This window comes from Eulemur rufifrons, chromosome 23, assembly GCF_041146395.1.
Source record: "Eulemur rufifrons isolate Redbay chromosome 23, OSU_ERuf_1, whole genome shotgun sequence".
NCBI classification, from domain to species: Eukaryota; Metazoa; Chordata; class Mammalia; order Primates; family Lemuridae; genus Eulemur; species Eulemur rufifrons.
The window spans coordinates 26,077,740-26,097,244 of record NC_091005.1 but is presented as its reverse complement, the minus strand read 5'-3'; the positions used below and the strand labels follow the sequence as shown (position 1 = coordinate 26,097,244).

Below are 19,505 nucleotides of genomic sequence, written 5' to 3'. Positions count from 1 at the left end.
CAATCCGAAAGAGCTAATGATACTCTAATTAGTTAGTGCTTATCCAACAGAGTATGATCAAGGAAGAGACTGGACCTGTCCCACATGTGTTCTTTTGATGTGTTCTTAATTTTTTCATTCAGCAAGTCTATCATGGCCATTAAGTTTGTAAAATTCTAGGGGCATTGGGGGAAAAAGAAATTACGGTTGAGAAATGTGATGTTCTTCTTTATGTATTCATCCCTTGGTATCTGTGGGGAATTGGTTCCAGAACCTCCTGCAGATACCAAAATTCAAAGATGCTCCAGTCCCTTATATAAAATGGCATAGTATTTGCATATAACCTATGCACATACTCCTGTGTACTTTAAATCATCTTTAGATTACTTATAATACAAAATACAATGTAAATACTATTTAAGTTATTGTTATGTAAATTGTTTAGGAAATAATGACCAGAAAAATCTGTACATGTTCAGTACAGACACGATTTTTTTCTAATATTTTGATCTGCAGTTGGTGGAATCATGGATGTGAAACCCACTGATAGGGAAGGCCATCTGTACCTGATTTAAGGCCTTATATAATCTTTCTTTTCTGACCAAAAGAGAAAAGTAAGACACATGCTAGAAAACAGAGACTTCAGTCTGACCTTTAAAACAAACTAAAAAATTTTCCCAATAAGACTCCATTTGTCCTGTCAAGAGAAGTTTTAAGTCTATTATAATAATGATAGCATTTGTTGATATTTTACCAGGGATGTGGAAGATCCAGAATACAAGCCTGCCCCAGCCATCTTTAAAGATGATATAGAGGTATGCTTTGGATCATATTTTTAAATTCTCAATTTTAGGTATTCTTTGATTTCTTTTGTTTGTTTTTTGTTTTTATTACATATAAATCTTCTATTCGTCAGATTAGCTAGGTAAGTGATCAGTGGGTTGACAGACGTCACAAATAATCGTGCAGAAATTCTCCTGATCTCTAGATAAGACGGAGGCTGATTTGGACATGTGGACGGAGTGGGGCTTGCCCACATGCAGCACTTCTTAGAGCTAAGAAACAGTGTCCTGGGGCAAACTCCCAAAGCAGAGTGAGAACTAGATAGTAAAGATACACAGCAAGAGACAGAACCTATACCTACATGAAGAAGTTTGAAATAGAGGGTAGAGCCTATAAGAATTCTGAGCTGCCAAAGCATAGTTCTAAGTGCTCTGTTTATAGAATGTCAAAAGGTAGAAGAGTTGGATGAAAATTCAGAAAATAACCTGTGGAGTGGGGAAAAGGATGTTAAAGGAGATGAGGAATTTCTATAATATTTATGAGAGCATGGTAAAAGACCACATGATGCAGGTAGGGTTTGCTGGTCTTGGTAGCTAAGGGGCTTGGATATTGATGCCTATATGAGGACTAGAGACAAGGCTTACTCCAGTGTCTGGGCAGTGAGAACAGAAATCCTGTATAAGGTTAGGACTCTCAAAGGCCAGTACTTTCTGATAAACAGCACAGGGAAATAACAAGGAAATCTATCTCATCATGGGCTCTGGGTAGGAAAAATACTGTCTTGCCTGAGAATTTATAACCATAGCCCTGCCTTCTCTCGAGTTCATGGTTTGATTCTTTTATTTCATCTGTGTGGTCCAGTATCCCTCATTGTAACATAAAAAGCAGTCCATCCTTGGCTGGTAATATATCTGAGGTGCCTGGTATACACAAAAAGGGAAAAAGAAAAAGAACTCGAGAAGAAAAAATTCAGTTCAGATTATGCAGGAGTCCTAAAGATGAAGCCCTACATAAAATGAAGTCAGAATCCAAAATTTAAAAATGTATGCAGAACAGTTTACCATGAGTGAATCTTACCATACAATAAAGAACAGTATTAGACCCCTGACAACTTCTGATAATTTATCTATTGAAATAAAAAATAAGTAAATTTTTAAATGATTAAATACATTAAAGAAAGAACCAAGAACATGGGAAAAGATAATGATTTTAAAAGACTAGGAAGATGTGAAAAAGAATTACATGTAACTTTAAAAATGGAAAATACATTTATTTATTGACATTTAAAACTTTAAAGATGGAAAATACATTTATTTATTGACATTTAAACCCAATAAATAAATAGCTTAACATTCTGCTGGAGAAGCAGATTAAACACAGTTCATGAGAGAAGAAATGATTTGGAAAACATATAAGGAAGTTATCCATAGTGTAGCATGATGGATCAGTTTGGGCAAATCAGGAGAGAGAAATCACAATGTAAAGAATTATTAATTAAAATAGGGGGATTGGAGTAATGAGCAATTGGCTAAAAAAAAGTAAAGAGAATGCTAACGAATATAGGAGAAGCATATAAAAGGAGCATCCACCATTCTTAGGGCCGAGGTAGAGCACCCAAGGAAGAGCCCCATCCCTACCACAGCCAAAATCCAGACTTTGCTGGGAGGACATAGCCATGTCCCACTGGATGACAGAAGAGTTGCTCTGCTGCCAAACTGGTACAACTCACTGAACTTATACCCTCTGGAACATGCGGGAAATCTGCCCTCCAAGGAAGCTTTTCCTGGCAAAGTGTCTTACTGGAAGCACTGCTTTACAAAACTGCCAAAGGGGAGGTTGCTGGGCAAAGCTCCTGGCCAGTCATTGCTAAAGAAGCTGCTCACATGGCAGGAGCCTCGGCACTGAAGAAGCAGCCCATGCTGTGGGAGCTGAGCAGCGGAGGAGCTCACCAGAACCAGGAATTAAAACCCCTTTCCTCCTGCAGGGTTTCTCCAGTGTCCTCTACTGACAAAGCTCAACGTCACATTGACTGTCAGAGGAAAAAACATGTAAAGAGCTCAGATCTTTTTCCTTAGAGCAGGCAAAAGGTTGGAGAGGTAATAAATTTGGAGCAGAGAGGCAATAAATCAATAACCTATACGATGGAGTGTGTGTGTATGTGTATGTATATATAAAATTTAGAAACAAGGGGAATAGCATGATAATGTCTGGCATATATCTACTAGGTGTTCTAGAAGAAGAGACTACAGAGAATAAGGGAGATGCACTTCGAAGAGATATCAGCTGAGAATCTTTCAGACATCATGAAAAACATGAAACCTCAGATTCAAAAAATAAAATAAACCTTGGCAGGATAAAATAAAACTAAATCCACTCCAAGAAACATCCTGGTGAATTGCAGAGACACCAAAAAGGAGATGATAATACAAGCAACCAGAGAAAAAGAACTACCTACAAAAGAAAAGGGATAATTCTAACCTCAGGCTTTTTAAAAACAGCAGTAGAAACTAGTAAAAATTGCCAAACTTCTGAATATAAAATAATGTTGCAATTCCTAATTGAAGATGCTCTGTTGACAGATAAAAACTGATTCTACAGGACAAGCAAACTGTTTAAGGCTGAAAAAGAAAAGATTTATAGGTTGTCTAATAGCCAAACATGAGAATAAATTGTCTGAGAGTTGATAAAGAGAAAAAAACACACTTGGTTAACAGTAAAACCTAGAGCATACTCACAGTTAGAGGAAGGGTGGAGGAAAAGAAACTGGCTTACAAGTGTCATAGAAAAGGAAATAATTTAAGTAAATAATGACCGGCCTAAGTTTCAAACTCAACAGAGAAGTGTGAAAGGGTAAGAATGGAGAATAGGTAATTAAGTTTTATTTTTGCTAAATTGTTTAAAATTCTATTGCAAAACAGTTCTCTATTATAAAGAAGTTTGGTTCTCTTTTCCTTTTATATGTATCTTCACCCACTTACCCTGTGACAAATTTCTATTTTCTTTTAAAAGGATGATGTTTCCTCACCAGGAGATCTTGTTATAGCAGATGGAGGTAAATTGCATTTACTTCTTCACTACTAAAGTACTGTAAATTCACACTGTAATCATCTATGAAATCAATTTTTAAATTATGTGTTCCTTCCTAATGACTTCAGAAATGTTTTGATTGTAGTTAAGTTGGGATAAATTTAATACAGAAGGCATCAATTAGAAGAGTTTACAGTATATAACTTCTCATTGATTCAGTCAGTTTGGTTTTTAATTTATTTACGTTTAGGTATTGAGTTTTTGCCAGCCAGCATGATGTATCAGACCTGGAAATCTAAGAGTTGTATTTTCTGTGCACGTGAAATTCCCTTTAAATAGATAACATTGTGGTTCTTTATTCCACTGTGTCCTACTTACTTTGAACTGCCTTTAAAGTTTGTTATGTATTCTAGAGCTGTAATTAAAAGAAAATTTTTTTTTTATGATGAGAAATTTGGTTGTTTTTATCCGACATAATCAGATTAAAGGAAAAAATTTCAAATTAGAGAAATTTATCTACTTTTGTGACCTTCATACAGCCTCTCTTTAGTTTTGGGGTTTTTTTTTTTTTTTTTTTTTTTGAGACAGAGTCTCACTCTCTTACTTGGGCTAGAGTGCCGTGGTGTCAGCCTAGCTCACAGAAACCTCAAACTCCTGGGCTGAAGCAATTCTCCTGCCTCAGCCTCCCAGGTAGCTGGGACTATAGGCACGTGCCACCATTCCCGGCTAATTTTTTCTAATTTTAGTTGTTTGGCTGATTTCTTTCTATTTTTAGTAGAGACGGGGGTCTTGCTCTTGCTCAGGCTGGTCTCGAACTCTTGAGCTCAAGTGATCCTCCCGCCTCAGCCTCCCAGAGTGCTAGGATTACAGGCGTGAGCCACCGCGCCTGGCCGGTATCTCTTTAGTTTTTAAAATTATTATTATTATTAACACGAGTTTCTTTAAATATAGATGGTCAGCTGATGGAGGGTGATAAAATTTATTGGCCTACTCAGTCAGCTTTAACCACACGTTTGAGGCGTCTCATCACTGCATATCAGCGTACTAATAAAAACAGACAAACTCAGCAGATACAGCCAACTTTCTCAGTGCCTGCCAGTGTAATGCAGCCTCTTTATGAAGAAGCCACTCTAAATCCTAAAATGGCAGCCAAGATAGAAAGACAGCAGAGGTAAGACAATAGATATTTAGATATATTTTTAATATGTATTAATAGTATCTAAATATAGTCGTTCATTCTAAAGGCTGTCAGGGTGTAATTATCATGCTTTGTGAAAAATGTAAACGTAGAGAAGTACCAGCTTGTATGTGTGCTTTGTGCACACATACACATATACACGTATGTGTGCATAAATATGGTAAAGCTTACAAAGATTATGGCATCTTATAGTTATTAGCCATACTTTAATCATTCTTTGTCTTGTTTAGGAAAGCTGAAATATTAAAAAAGGAAGGTGCAGAGCAAACTCAAGAATTGAATTATCAGTAGAACAGAAGTTTAAATTATATGAAATAAATTCCACTCTATTATATTTTACATTAAGACCTTTATGAAATATAGGGTGTATGGAAGGCAAGTCCAACTCTGCTTTATATGGAAGATGAGGCCAGAAACTACTGATGTGAAAGGGAACAAATTGCAAGAGACTTGTTAAGAAGACAGGCAAACTTCTCTCATAAGCTTTAACTTCTTAAAAAGGATAGAGTACATGGAAAAGAATAGCATGATTAGCAATAACCTGGCCTCTTTGTTAAACCTGAGTCCTTGGATGTTCTCTGGAAGATAAATCATTATTCATTTGCTGCACATTGATTGTGGCCACAATTTAGTTAATATGAAACTTAAGATTTTAGCTATCCTAGCCATAGTTTTCAAATAATACTACCTCTGTAAATATACTGTTTTGGTTATCTATTGTTATGTAACAAACCACCGCAAAACACAGTGACTTAAAACAGCGTTAATTTTTTATATTTCTTGATTCTGTGAGTTGACCAGGGGGTGGGGCTCTTCTGTTTTATATGCTGTTGGCTGGATTTCTGAGATAGCTGGAAGACTCAAAGTAGCCTCACTCACGTGGCTCGCGGTTAGTGCTAACTGCCAGCTAGGAACTGAGATCCAAGAGAGATCATTCCAAACAGCAAAGGCAGAAGCGGCAGATTTCTTAAGGCCCAGTCCCAGCGGTTACAAAGTGTCACTTCTGCCACTGACTGTAGGTCAGAAAAAGTCACAGGGCCAGCCCAGATTTAAGGGAAAGGGAAATAGATTCCACCTCTTAAGGGGAAGAGTGGAAAAGAATTTGTGGCCATCTTTAACATACTACACACATTTTCCCTCAGTCGGTCAGATCTGGATTAATCTTCCTAAAATACTAGTTTTATCATGGCATTCGATGATGACTCCTTATTTAGTAGAGGTATAAAGTCCTAGGTACCTAAGTTCCTCAGTTTAGGTTTTAGCTTGCATTTCTAACTTTACTGCTATTCCCTCAGCCAGAATGTCCTACTTATTTTTAACTCAGTACCCTAGCTTATGTTGTTCCAATCACCTAGAGTACCCTTCTTCCTACCTGTTAGTTCACACCTAGCCCATCCTTGAGCTCAGCACCTGGCCATTTCCTGTATTCATCTTTTTAACCAGTCAAGCCCACAGTATTCCCTCCATGTTCTGTACTCATATAGCGACTTACCTAGATAACCATTTCATTTGTCACAACAATATAAGATATTGTAATGACATTTATCTTTTCTACGTCTTGTCTTTCTAAGTTGTAAATACTTTTATGGTAAGCACTGTGTCATATTTTTGTGTGTGTCCTATGTAATTTCAATTAATCTTTTCCAGTTTTATTGTTATCACTGAAGATTTAATTTAAACTTTACTGCTTTGCCAGGTATTTTTTACAACATCATTACATTAATCTTCTTAATGTATCACTATGATAAAAATGGCCTGTTAACATTTTTCGAAGGTCTTTCCCATATGCTTTTTCCCATTTACACAACAATCCTATAAATTAAGCAAGGAAAAGTTTCCACAAATAGAGTGAGGTTTGGAGATCTATGGTGTATGATACTAATATTACCCTCTTAAAGTATCAGGAGCTTGCACCTGAAGAGAGATTACTGAATGATTAGCAATTAGAACATTTCATAGTCTGACCCAAACCTTATCTTGCTTTGTCTCCAATATGAGCCATATTCTTGTCAATCTGGAATACTCATCATCCCTCCAAAATGCAGAGTACTTCTCTTTGCTCATTCTGTGCTCTCTTCCTAGCATTCCCGCCCTAACCTTAGCCTTGTCCCATCTGAAATGCCACTGACTCTGTGATGCCTTTCTTGATTGCTCAAGTCTAAACTGATCCTTCCATCTTCTGTGCTCTCCTAAATCTTTTGGTTACTATAATTCTCATATAGCAATAAAATACTACCTGATACTATAAATGTGTTTGAAAACATTTTATCTTTTTTCCTGAAGGGCAGGATCATCTTATGTAATCTGGTATGTCTGCTATGCATGTTTTCTCACATAGTAAAAATGCAAAAAACTATCACTGTCTGAAGGAACAGTATACTAACAGAAATATGGTTGGATAGATGAGTCAACTAGCGTTTAAAATGTATTTACAAAGCAATAACTGTGTATTTAGTCCTTTAAAGTAGGTACTTTTTAGGTACTGGAAATGTTTTGGGTTTGTATCCTAGTCGTTATATTCAGTATTAATAAATATTTGTTTTGGTGACTAATGTGGTTTTTTTCTTTCATCTGATTCAAAATAGATGGACAAGAAGAGAAGAAGCTGACTTTTACAGGGTTGTGTCTACATTTGGAGTAGTTTTTGACCCTGAGAGAGGACAATTTGATTGGACAAAATTTAGAGCTATGGCAAGGCTACATAAGAAAACTGATGATAGTTTGGAGAAATATTTGTATGCATTTATGTCCATGTGTCGGAGGGTTTGTCGTCTTCCTTCCAAAGAAGGTATGTAAGAAATTCTTCTTTTCCTTTTTTCAGTCAAAGAAGCAAAATTACTAAAATTCAGAAATTTCCAATTTATCTCTTTTATGTGAAATTTCAATATGATCTAATTCAACTTTCCAGCAATTTTTTAGATTTATAAGCAAACTATGCTTAAAGATCCCCTATTCTTTAATTCTGCTGTTAAAATGAGACCTAAAGAGAATAAAGGTACACACTGAGTTTTAAGAAAATAGCTAGTGTGTAGTGCAGATTTATGATTAGGAGCACGTGGAAGATAAAGGACTGGTTTTGTAAACAGAACTAACCTATCTTTTGAGTCCATCTCATAAGAATTGTGCCAGAGGGATTATTTACCTAAATAATTTTGCAAGGAATAAGGCCCCCACTCATAAGACATTTTAAAGAATTTTCTAGAAAAGATCTCCACCCAGGGCCATCTTCAAAAAAGACAACTAATCAGACATGGTGTTGCAACTTGGCTAAGGAACTGTTGTGGGATGAATTTCATTGTCCTTGAAGCCCAGAAAAATAGCTCATCCTGTCAGCAGTTCCTCTTGGTAATGCTATGTTATAAGCTATTATAAGTTGGCTCCATTCTTTGTTGAATGTGATTGCTGACTGTTACACCCAGTGGCCTCCTATTCCTATTTTGTAGTCAAAATGTAAGTGGTTTATAAAGGATTTAAATTCCACATGGGTTTCTTTACTTTTTAAAATTTTATTTACTAACAGATTTGTTGTCAGTTCACTGAATAGAGTAGCCAATCACTTGATTACCCAGATACCAGGTGATTTGGAGTAGGTTTCTGTCTGCTTTCAGGTCTATTGGAAAACTATAAATGGGTTTAAGAAGACAAATAAAACAAAGTATTGCATCTTTTGTTATTTATGCTTGCCAAGAAGAGGCCCTCATTTTTTTTTCCCAATTTTCTTAATTCCCATCAGCAATATAGTGATGTGAATAAATTCATCACTTTTGATTCTAGTTTTTAAAGAAAAGAGAAAGGATTAATTACTAAATAATCATTGAAAGGTAGGGCTTCCTTATTAGAAATGTGAGTGAGGAGATTCAGAGTGGGGACAGTGACAGTGTCGCTCAGGTTGGGTCCCCACTGGAGGAGGCTGTGGGTAACCAGAAACAGGTGCTACTCTGTATGGCCAAGTCGCCAACAGGTGCATCGACGCAGAGACAATACTGCAAACAAGACATAAAGCTGAGTGTTAGAAAGCTACTCAACAGACATCATATTGTGTTTGGTGATTACACACGGACCGAGTTTGAACCTTTTCTGGCCAGAAATGTGCAGTCTGTGTCTATTGTTGACACTGAAGTAAAGGTCAAAGACCCATAGCCTATTGAATGCGTGCACTATTGCATTTCACATCTTTCAGCTGAATGAAATTGGCCGCAGCAGTGAAAATTCAGAGAAAGAGACATAAAATATAATTGCAGCAAATCACTGGGTTCTGTCTGCAGCTGGATTCCATTAGGCTTGGAGACAGCCTAATGCGTGATGTGGAGGTCAAATCACACGTCCTTGGTTATGTGATGACAACCTTACTGGTTCAGACAAGAATGTTGACAGCAACTTCACCACCTAGAACCAGGTGGTGCTGCCTCAACACAGTTCTTCAGGAACTGGAAAAACGTCCTTGTGGAAAGCATTAGCCCAGAAATTGACCATTAGACCTTCAAGCAGGTACCAGTGTGGCCAATTAACTGAAATAAACAGTCATAGCCTCTTTTCTAAGTGGTTTTCTGAGAGTGGCAAGCTGGTAACTAAGGAGTTCCAGACGATTCATGATTTGATTGATGATAAAGATGCTCTGGTGTTTGTGCTGATTGATGAGGTGGAGAGGCTCATAGCTGTCCATAATGCCTACAGGGTGAGAACCAAGTTACCAGGTAACGCTGGCGTGGTCAGTGCTGTCTTGACCCAAACTGATCAGATTAAAAGGCATTCCAATGTAGTGATTCCAGCTACTTCCAATGTCACTGAGAAGATTGCCGTGGCCTTTGTGGACAGGGCTGACATCTACCAGCACATCAGGCTACCCTCTAAGCCACCGTCAAAATATACCTCTCTTGTTTGGAAGAACAGATCATACACCCTCCTTAGCAGCTGTTGACCCTCTGAGATCTGGAGATGATCGGATTCATTGAAAACGTGTCAAAATTGAACTTCCTTTTGAGGGAAATTTCAAAGAATTCAGTCCCGAGGGCCTGAGCAACCAAGTCCTGAGGAAATTCCCGCTTTGGCTCACACACTGTACATCCAGGGGCACCCACCACCAGCATAGAGGGGTTCCTCCAGGCCCTGTCTTTGGTACTGGATAACCAGTTTGAAGAAAGAAAGAAGCTTTCAGCTTACAGTTGATCCTGGACTTCCTCATCCAGTAGCTCCATCTAATGGAGAACACACAGCAAGTGGTATTGCTTGTCTCACAACGGATGCCACTCTGGAAATCCCCTCTGCAAAAATTTGCTTAGATCTACAAGCCAGAAACCCACAAGGCCAGGCTTTGTTTAAAGAAGTGTGTTATATTAACATTATTTTTAGTCTTTTTTTTTTTTTTTTTTTTTCTTGAGACAGAGTCTCACTCTGTTGCCCACGCTAGAGTGCCGTGGCATCAGCCTAGCTCACAGCAACCTCAAACTCCTGGGCTCAAGCGATCCTACTTCCTCAGCCTCCCAAGTAGCTGGGACTACAGGCGTGCGCCACCATGCCCAGCTAATTTTTTCTATATATTTTTAGTTGTCCAGCTAATTTCTTTCTATTTTTAGCAGAGATGGGGTCTCACACTTGCTCAGGCTGGTCTCGAACTCCTGAGCTCAAGCAATCCTCCTGCCTCGGCCTCCCAGAGTGCTAGGATTAGAGGCGTGAGCCACCACACCCAGCCATATTAACATTATTTTTAAATGCATATTAGAAGACAAAAAGCTTGTCATTTTCACTGTTCCTAGCACTCTGGGAGGCTGAGGCAGGAGGATTGCTTGAGCTCAGGAGTTCGAGACCAGCCCGAGCAAGTACAAGACCCCCTCTCTACTAAAAATCGAAGAAGTAGCCAGGCATCGTGGCATGCGCCTGTAGTCTCAGATACTCAGGAGGCTGAAGCAGGAGGATCGCTTTAGCCCAGGAGTTTGAGGTTGCTGTGAGCTAGGCTGACGCCATTGCATCCTACCCAGGGCAACAGAGTGAGACTCTGTCTCAAAAAGAAAGATAATTCAACTTCTGTTTGTCTCTTTGCAAAGAACTGTCTAAACATGTTTATTTATTCCCATCCTGCCTCCAGTCAATTAGACACATAATGCTAACAAGTTTTGTTTAAAAATAAAGGAAGAGTAATATAGGTATTTTATAAACAAAAGAGAAACTGTATCACCCTAAAGAAGCATGTAATTATAGCATTTAAAAATGTGCACATCACTCAAGCTAGAAGGCAGCAGTTGCTTTCTAATATCAGCTTGTTTTATTTAGTGCAAAAATGCTTTGGCGACTATTTAGTGTCTAAGAAAAACCTATTTCTATGTTACAGAAATTGAGAAAAAAATTCTAGGTAAAGTGCTGTTTTATAATAATGAGACATGGTCCAATTTGCAGAAAGAACACAGGCCCTCAGTGTTTAAGTGAAATGAGTGCTGGACATCCCTTTTAACCCAGTGCAGGCACACGTGCGTTGCATGGCTATTTCTGCCCATTGTTTTATTTGTTCAATAACATTATTCATATCTTAAATGACGTTATTCACATAGCATTAATAGAAGGTAAAATAAATGGGTCAACAATCGGTGTATCTCAAAGAATATTATGTTTTGCTTTTATCTCATGCTAAAATAAATTTCATATTAATGCTTTGTAAAGACATGGGATTGAGGTTTTATTTAGAGTTTCCCAGACTTCCTCAGTTCACAGTGCCCTTAATGTATGTCTCAGTAATTTTTTTCAACAGTACTCAAGGCCAAAAAAAAATACTAACATTTCTGTTTAATTAATAATTAGGTACACCAACTTAATAAGTATTTATGTCCTAACAGTCTAGTAATTGTTTGAAAACATAATTACCTATATTGAAAGAAAAAATAATACTTTGAGTTCTTTCTTAAGTAACTACAGTTACTAATGGGATGTGTGTACCTGTTGGGCACTGTACAACTTTTCAAATCTCAGAAGTAGACTGGGTACTTCACCCTTGTTTCCTGTTCCATATTGATTTTTGCATGGTCCTTGTTTCCCATCACCCCAACTTTTTTGTTTTGAACTACTTTTAGACTTATAGAAAAGTTGCAAAAAACATACAAGGAGTTTCCATATATCTCACTCTGCCTCTCTTAATGTTAAAATCTTACATGATTATAGTGTAATTATCAGAACAAGAAATTAATGTTAGTACAGTGTCATTAACTAAACCAAATATCTATTTGAATTTTACCAGTTTTTCTACTAATGTCCTTTTTCTGTTCCAAGATCCACATCATATTTTGTTGTTCTTTCTCCTGCAGTCTGTAACAGGTTCTCAGTTGTTCCTTGTCTCCTATTAACTTGATACCTTTGAAAACTACTGATTATTTACTTTGCTATATATTCCTCAATTTGAGTTTGTCTTGTTTTTTGTGTGCTTAGATTTAGGCTATGCATTTTGGTCAAAAATACCACAAAAATGATGTGTCCTTCTCATAATGTAATATGTGGTTCGTGACATCAGTAATGTCTTATGACTGATGATGACTTTAATCACTTGGTTAAAGTAGTATGATACATTTCTCCACTGTAAAATTACTCTTTTCCCATGGTGTTAGCAAACATAATATCCTGAGGAGCCTCACAAACCCTGTTTTTTCTCAAACTTTAACCCATGATTATAGTACATATCAGATACTAAATCTTGTCTGTAACAGCTTTTATTGTGGAATTCTGCTGTAAGGAAAAACTGTTTGTTTTCTCTCTTTAATCAGTTATTCCTATTAGTACAGATTCATGGATATTTCTTCTATAGATTACAATCCAATATTACTATTATTTATTGTTTAAATTGTTTCATATTTAGCCATTAGGAGCTCCTCAGATTGGTCCCTGAATTATTTCAACAAGCCCATATCTTTTTCTAGTACTTCCCAAGTACCAGTAACCCACTTGCAAAGCTATAATCTCATCTAAAGGAATGTAGCATAATCCAATGGTGAAAATGAACTACTTCAGACTAGTAGTTTGTGTAGCGTTTAATAGACATACCTGTTTCTCTTGAAATTTAAGAAAGCCCTTGGTGCCCCTGTGAGTTCACGGCAATGCCCTGTTACCTCATGCAGTTTTACATATGCCAGCTTACATTTGTTTATGAGGTTTCATTTAACAGTTCTAGTTTATATTTATAAGTAAGTTTGAGCAAGTGTTTTTCTCTTCCATTAAGACGGGTACTAGTAAAGGCATAGCTCATAGGGAATTTCTAAAAGAAAATCCCTAGTTATATTAATATACTTCCAAAATAATCTTATGGTTTACATTAAGATCCAGTGTTTTATGTTACATGATTTTCAGGATTTATTTTTAAGACCTAAATTTCTCTTCATCTAAAAATATTAAAAAGAAATACTTCTTAGTATTTCTATACAAAGGGATGGGAACTATACAATGATATTACATGGAGGTGCATTTAGTAGTAGTAGTACTTTAAATATATAGTAGTTTATTTATAATTTACTTATAAATGAAAAATTTTGAGATTAATATTCTTGTCCTGTTTCAATGTAGAATTGGTGGATCCAAATATTTTTATTCAACCTATCACAGAAGAACGTGCTTCTAGGACTTTGTATCGCATTGAACTTCTAAGGAAAGTACGGGAACAAGCCCTTCGACATCCACAGTTGTTCGAACGCTTGAAGCTTTGCCATCCAAATCCAGACTTACCAGTCTGGTGGGAATGTGGCCCTCATGATAGGGATTTACTTATTGGTGCTGCCAAACACGGGGTGAGCCGAACAGACTACCACATTCTTCGTGATCCTGAACTCTCTTTTATGGCAGCTCAAAGGAACTACAGTCAAAGTAAGATGGCTCATTCAAGGACTTCTACCCCACTTTTACAGCAATATCAAGTAGCACTTTCTGCTTCTCCTCTTACCTCTCTACCTAGGCTCCTAGATGCTAAAGGTATTATTCTAGAGGATATAAAAGTTAAAAGTGAAAACCTTAAAGAGGAGCCTCAGTCTTCTGAAGAAGAATCTATGTCTTCTGTGGAAACCAGGACACTAATAAAGTCTGAGCCTGTAAGTCCAAAGAATGGTGTTTTACCGCAGGCTACTGGAGACCAGAAATCTGGTGGAAAAGGTGAAACAGACAGACGCATGGTTGCAGCCAGAACAGAACCCCTAACTCCAAACCCAGCGTCTAAGAAACAGAGAGTCCACAAAAGAGGATCAGAGTCTAGTTCTGATTCTGACTCAGATTCTGAGAGATCATCCTGTTCTTCCAGATCATCTTCTTCCTCGTCGTCCTCCTCCTCTTGTTCCCACTCCCGATCAGGCTCTAGTTCTTCTTCATCCTCATCTTGTTCTTCAGCATCTTCTTCATCCTCCTCCTCCTCCTCTTCCTCCTCATCATCCTCTTCATCTTCATCAGAAGAAAGTGACAGTGAAGAAGAAGAAGTCCAAAAGCGAGGTATTTGCATAAAGTAATTTTGCTTTTTAAGACAACTTTTCAAGTAAAAATGAAAAGAACTTGATTCAGATAACTTAAGCATGTTTAAAATTGTTAGCTTAAGTTTTGTGTGTACAGATTTTCTTAGGGAGGCACTAAGGAAGAAAACTAGAATTACTGGTACACACTCCCTATTCAATATTGAAGGTATTACAAAATAGATTAATCAAAGACAGTTGAACTAGAAATTTTACACAATAGCTTTATTTCTTTGTGATTGCCTTAAGGTTAATATTATATTTTTTTGCAGAAACAGGTCTATTAGTAAATAAATAAAAGATGATAATATATAACAGTCACCAAGAGTCTTAGATTAAACAGCCCAACAAGAATCTCATAGATAGACCATTTGTCAGCAATGACAAATGTTTGTCAGCAGAGTCGTGTTAGGCGGTCCCCTTCTGCAGATGTTCTTTCAGTGGTCTAACAGCTCAGGCGTAGGAAAATGAGTCAATGTCAAGCATGTGTAGGAGCCACTCTGGCATGAAGAGCCTTATACCCCACAGGAACCAGAATCTCTTGTAACAACTCCATAGGCATAACTTTTAGGGTTGCCATAAGCAACATGCCCAATTCTAAGAGTCACCTCATTTAGAAAATTATAGTGTCCCCACCATGTATTTGTAGTCTTCCCAGTCCAGATGAAGTCTACCAATCAGGAGTCACTTTAAAAATAATGGGTACTTTATTGTATTCTCAGTGAGTTTTTTCCCCTTTTTGACCGTTTGGTTTTACTTCTAACTTTTTCATTTTCAGATAGTTTTGGATACTTGCATAAGATTTTTAAAGTATATACAGAGTTGTTTTATGAAGTCTTTTTAAAGTGGTTGTAATTGTTCTTAGCAGAAGGTACCCCTCACATGAAAGCCTACGATGAAGAAAGCGTCGCGTCCCTGAGCACCACCCAGGATGAGACTCAGGATAGTTTTCAGATGAACAATGGGACGCCAGAGTCTGCTTATATCTTACAAGGTGGATACATGCTGGCAGCCTCATATTGGCCAAAGGTAAAGGAATCATTTCTTGTCAAGATAGGTCATTTTCTAGTACTTTTCTGTGTTGCTTTAATGGTAGATAGTCTTATGTAGAAAAATAAAAACAGGTCAGTGTAAAATGTAGGATGACATTTTATGTTGTTAGCATCAAAAGTATAAATTATTACTATCAAGTAGATTAGTTCTACTTAAATGTGTATGCTACTCAACATAACCTTAGAATGTTTAGAATGAAAGATAGTGAATCCTTATATTCAAGTTAATATTAAAGTGCCTGTTTATGAAATAGGTGCTTTCAACTGAGTCTCCTTGAAGAAATTTACTGAAGCCAGTTGTGACCTAGGAAAAAGTTCATTCAGTGGCAGAAGCTAAGATTGAATTAATACAATTTTTCCATTATGTGACTAGGCTGGTATAGGAATATTAAGCCTTTAGGAATGAGGTTGGGAAATGGAGGATACTCTTTTATATACTTCTAAGTGGTTTGAATTTTTTATAAGGAACTGTATTACCTTTGTAATTATAAAAGCAAAATGGTAGAAAACTATGGTATATATTTGAATTTCACCAAAGGGAATTTGTACTTGAATAACTTCTGACAGAATTATATATGTGAGAATATGTATGCTTGCTACATGCACATATGTTGGGGTGTGAAGTCTTGATGGTGGGTAAAATCCATCAAGGTTCTTGGGCTATTTGATCTCTAAAGGTCTGGCCTAGTTATTAAAATTATACTTGGATGTTGCATGCTTTTCTAGGATCGTGTGATGATCAATCGGCTGGACAGTATTTGTCAAACAGTTCTGAAAGGGAAGTGGCCTTCAGCTAGAAGAAGTTACGATGCTAACACAGTGGCCTCTTTCTATACCACAAAACTGCTGGACAGTCCTGGAGCAGCTACAGAATACAGTGAGCCCAGTGTACCCACTCCCCCAGGTGCCAGTGTTAAAGAAGAACATGATCAGTCAACACAGATGTCAAAGGTGAAGAAGCATGTACGAGAAAAGGAGTTTACAGTGAAAATCAAAGACGTATGTGTATTTTTATTGCCCTAGGGCCTGATTGCGATTGCGGTGTGCAGCATGCTTTTCCTGCAAATGGCTGCCTGCTCTTACTCTTCCTTCCTTCACATACTTGTTTCCTGGTATTTGGATTGTTTTCTGTCTGATATCCAGGTTATTAAACTTGAATATTCTACTAGAGGGATCATGATTAAATATTTTTCTCTCCTTATGCTTCTGAAATAGTTCTTCTGATCAAGATGTTTTCTTAAACAGTGTGACAATTTCTAACTGTTTGGTTCTTTTATATACTGTTTAAATGGTATGTCAGTATACTTTCTGTTTTAAACATTTAGCATGTCCTGTTATCAATAATGTTGAATTTTTTTAATGATTTTTGAAGCTTAATTGATTATTCACGTTCTAAAATATGGTTATTGTCCTCCAAAATGTCACATGCATAACGTACATGGAGATGTATGTCTAAATCTGAAAATGTTACAATGCACTTGTCATACGAACAACTTTGTTTTGCTCAGAAAAGTGTATAGAGTACCTATATTTTTTCCTCTAAGATAGAAAATTTAGTATTCATTATTGAAATGGATTAAAATGTTTTATTCAGTTGATTTACAAATGGGAAGAGAATTTCATTAATGTCTCAAGGGTTTTACTTCATTTTATTCTAAGTAAAAAAAATTCTCTGAATATCCTGCAGTAAGATTTTCTTTTAACAGCTTCTGTCTTAATAATGGTATTTGTTTAACAGGAAGGTGGTTTGAAGTTGACCTTTCAAAAGCAAGGGCTTGCTCAGAAAAGACCACTGGAGAGTGAAGATGGTGCTATGGGGCAGCAGCAGTACCTCACTCGACTTCGGGAGCTTCAAAGTGCGTCAGAGACCAGCCTCGCCAATTTTCCAAAATCTATGCCAGTATCAGGTGAATATGCAAATAATAACTGTCTTACTATGAAACATTCCCTGTCATTTCCAAATCTTTTATAGACTCTTATAGTAAAAATTCATTTTTCCTTTAATGTTGGGACCTCTCTTCAGTCTGTATAATAATCAATATAATTTTAAATATCAATAAGTATTTGTTGGAACTTTTAATGTAACATTTTAAAGCACAAAGGGCAGTTTAGTTTTGGGGGCTTGAATAGTGTGGAAACATCATTTTATCAAGTTGCTTTATACAGATGAAAGCTCAAACCCAATTTCAGTATGAAAGTATATTATGAATTTTAAAACAAAAAGTTAAATCACTGGCCAGGCATTGTGGGTCACGCCTGTAATCCCAGTACTTTGGGAAGCTGAGGTGGGAAAATTGCTTGAAGCCAGGTGTTTAGGACCAGCCAGGGAAACATAGCGAGACCCTATCTCTACAAAAAATGTAAAAATTAGCCAGGCATGGAAGCGCGCACCTGTATTCCCAGCTACTCTGGAGTCTGAGGTGGGAGGATCGCTTGAGCCTGGGATCGCTTGAGCATCGGTTGTGACCATGCCACCACACTCCAGCCTGGGTGACAGAGCAAACCCCTGTCTCAAAAAATAAATAAATAAATAAATCACAAAGTAATGGTGATAGGTAGAAGTAATTAAAATGAGAAGTTTTAGAAAGACTTAAGAGATTGTATAGTCCATGCATCTACAGGATACAGAAATTATTTATGACTTGATCCCTAAAAGGTGATCTTTCATCTTTGTGGAATACTTGCAGGAACAAGGTTCTTACTACCTTAAACAACCCTTTTTATTGTTGGACAGCTCTAATTGTCAGAAAATACCTTCCTGTTTGAAAGTAAATTTTGCCTGCTATAAGTTCTTCTCAATGGTTGAAGTTCTGTCTTTAACAGCAACACATTATTAACTTGGTCCTATGTCTGCATGATACATCTTAACATTTTGAAAGCAATTATCAGACCTCCCCTTCAGACTATCTCTATTTCTTCTAAGCTTTTGATAATTTGAATCAACAAGTATTTATTAAATGCCTAATTGGTGCCGTGTATTATGTGCTCTATAGGCATTGAGGAATACATTAGACATTGCTTTAGTTTTATCTTGGCCTAGTTGTGTTTTCATTTGTCTACATCGCTCTTAAAGTATGATGTCAAGAATTGAGAATGATACTCAAGATCAACTGAGTCTTAATGTGTAGAACACAGCATACTAATTCCCAAAAATGCTTGTCAATTAAAGCAGACGAATGACTTGAATTTCCATTATACCTTCCTTGTACATGAGGATAAGGACTCTATTTCAGTACTCTACTAAGTCTGGTTGCCATGCAATACTTGGAAACATTTCAGAATTCCTGTGCATGTGCACAGTGTATGGAATTCCTACAATTTGGGAAAATAATGCTGTATTATAAGTAGTGTCTTGAATTGATCACTATTTCCAAATGCTGCTGTTACCACTTTTAATTATAAATTAGTTCAGTTTCATCAGCATCTCTTTGGTCTTTTGTGCGTCCACTAACCATTCAGTATAGTTTTCCAAATACTAGACTTTCAGACATGTATAAAATGCAGTTCAAATATGAATCAACTACACTTCTTTGCTAAAATATAAATCCAGTCCCGTAAGCTATGCTGTGTGATTACAGTTTTATTATTAAGGACTTCTTTCTTTTCACCAGAAAACGGGAACAGATAGGGAAGATAGGCTGTGGGCTCTTTTTTCCCAACCTAAATGATGCTTAATAATACTACTCTTACTCTTGGAACTCCACTGTAGAGTGAGATTGATACTTCTATCATAATCATTTTGTTGCTATTACAGCTGAAGATTGTACACCCTTCACCTATAAGTAATTCTTTGGTATATAATACTGTTTTTAATAATATCAGTAGCAATTATAACACAAATTTTACAACTATACAAAATATTTAAAATCTCAAATATTCATATTAGATAGCATTATTATCTAAGCATTTTATCTTATCCATCTTAATTACTGCAAATGTGAAATCTGGATCTGTCTTCATGCATGACTTTTGGGAAATCTGTTAACATTTTTGAGCCTTACTTTT

General features: G+C 36.8%; 1 protein-coding gene and 1 pseudogene across 8 annotated transcripts in view; both read left to right on the top strand.

Annotated features, from left to right (window-relative positions):
* The window catches only part of LOC138373898 (chromodomain-helicase-DNA-binding protein 9), a 231,781-nt gene that overhangs the window by 191,730 nt on the left and 20,546 nt on the right, over positions 1–19,505 (top strand). For 3 of the 8 annotated variants that reach the window (XM_069456534.1, XM_069456536.1, XM_069456531.1), the window contains 8 exons: positions 737–794; positions 3,772–3,814; positions 4,741–4,960; positions 7,573–7,775; positions 13,523–14,431; positions 15,314–15,477; positions 16,227–16,499; positions 17,239–17,407. In XM_069456534.1, coding sequence (XP_069312635.1) covers positions 737–794; positions 3,772–3,814; positions 4,741–4,960; positions 7,573–7,775; positions 13,523–14,431; positions 15,314–15,477; positions 16,227–16,499; positions 17,239–17,407 — 2,039 coding nt within the window. The remainder of the gene's footprint in view (positions 1–736; positions 795–3,771; positions 3,815–4,740; positions 4,961–7,572; positions 7,776–13,522; positions 14,432–15,313; positions 15,478–16,226; positions 16,500–17,238; positions 17,408–19,505) is intronic. The other 5 variants (XM_069456532.1, XM_069456537.1, XM_069456535.1 and 2 more) reach the window with 3 other exon arrangements.
* On the top strand, positions 8,273–10,153 carry LOC138373985 (pachytene checkpoint protein 2 homolog pseudogene; annotated as a pseudogene).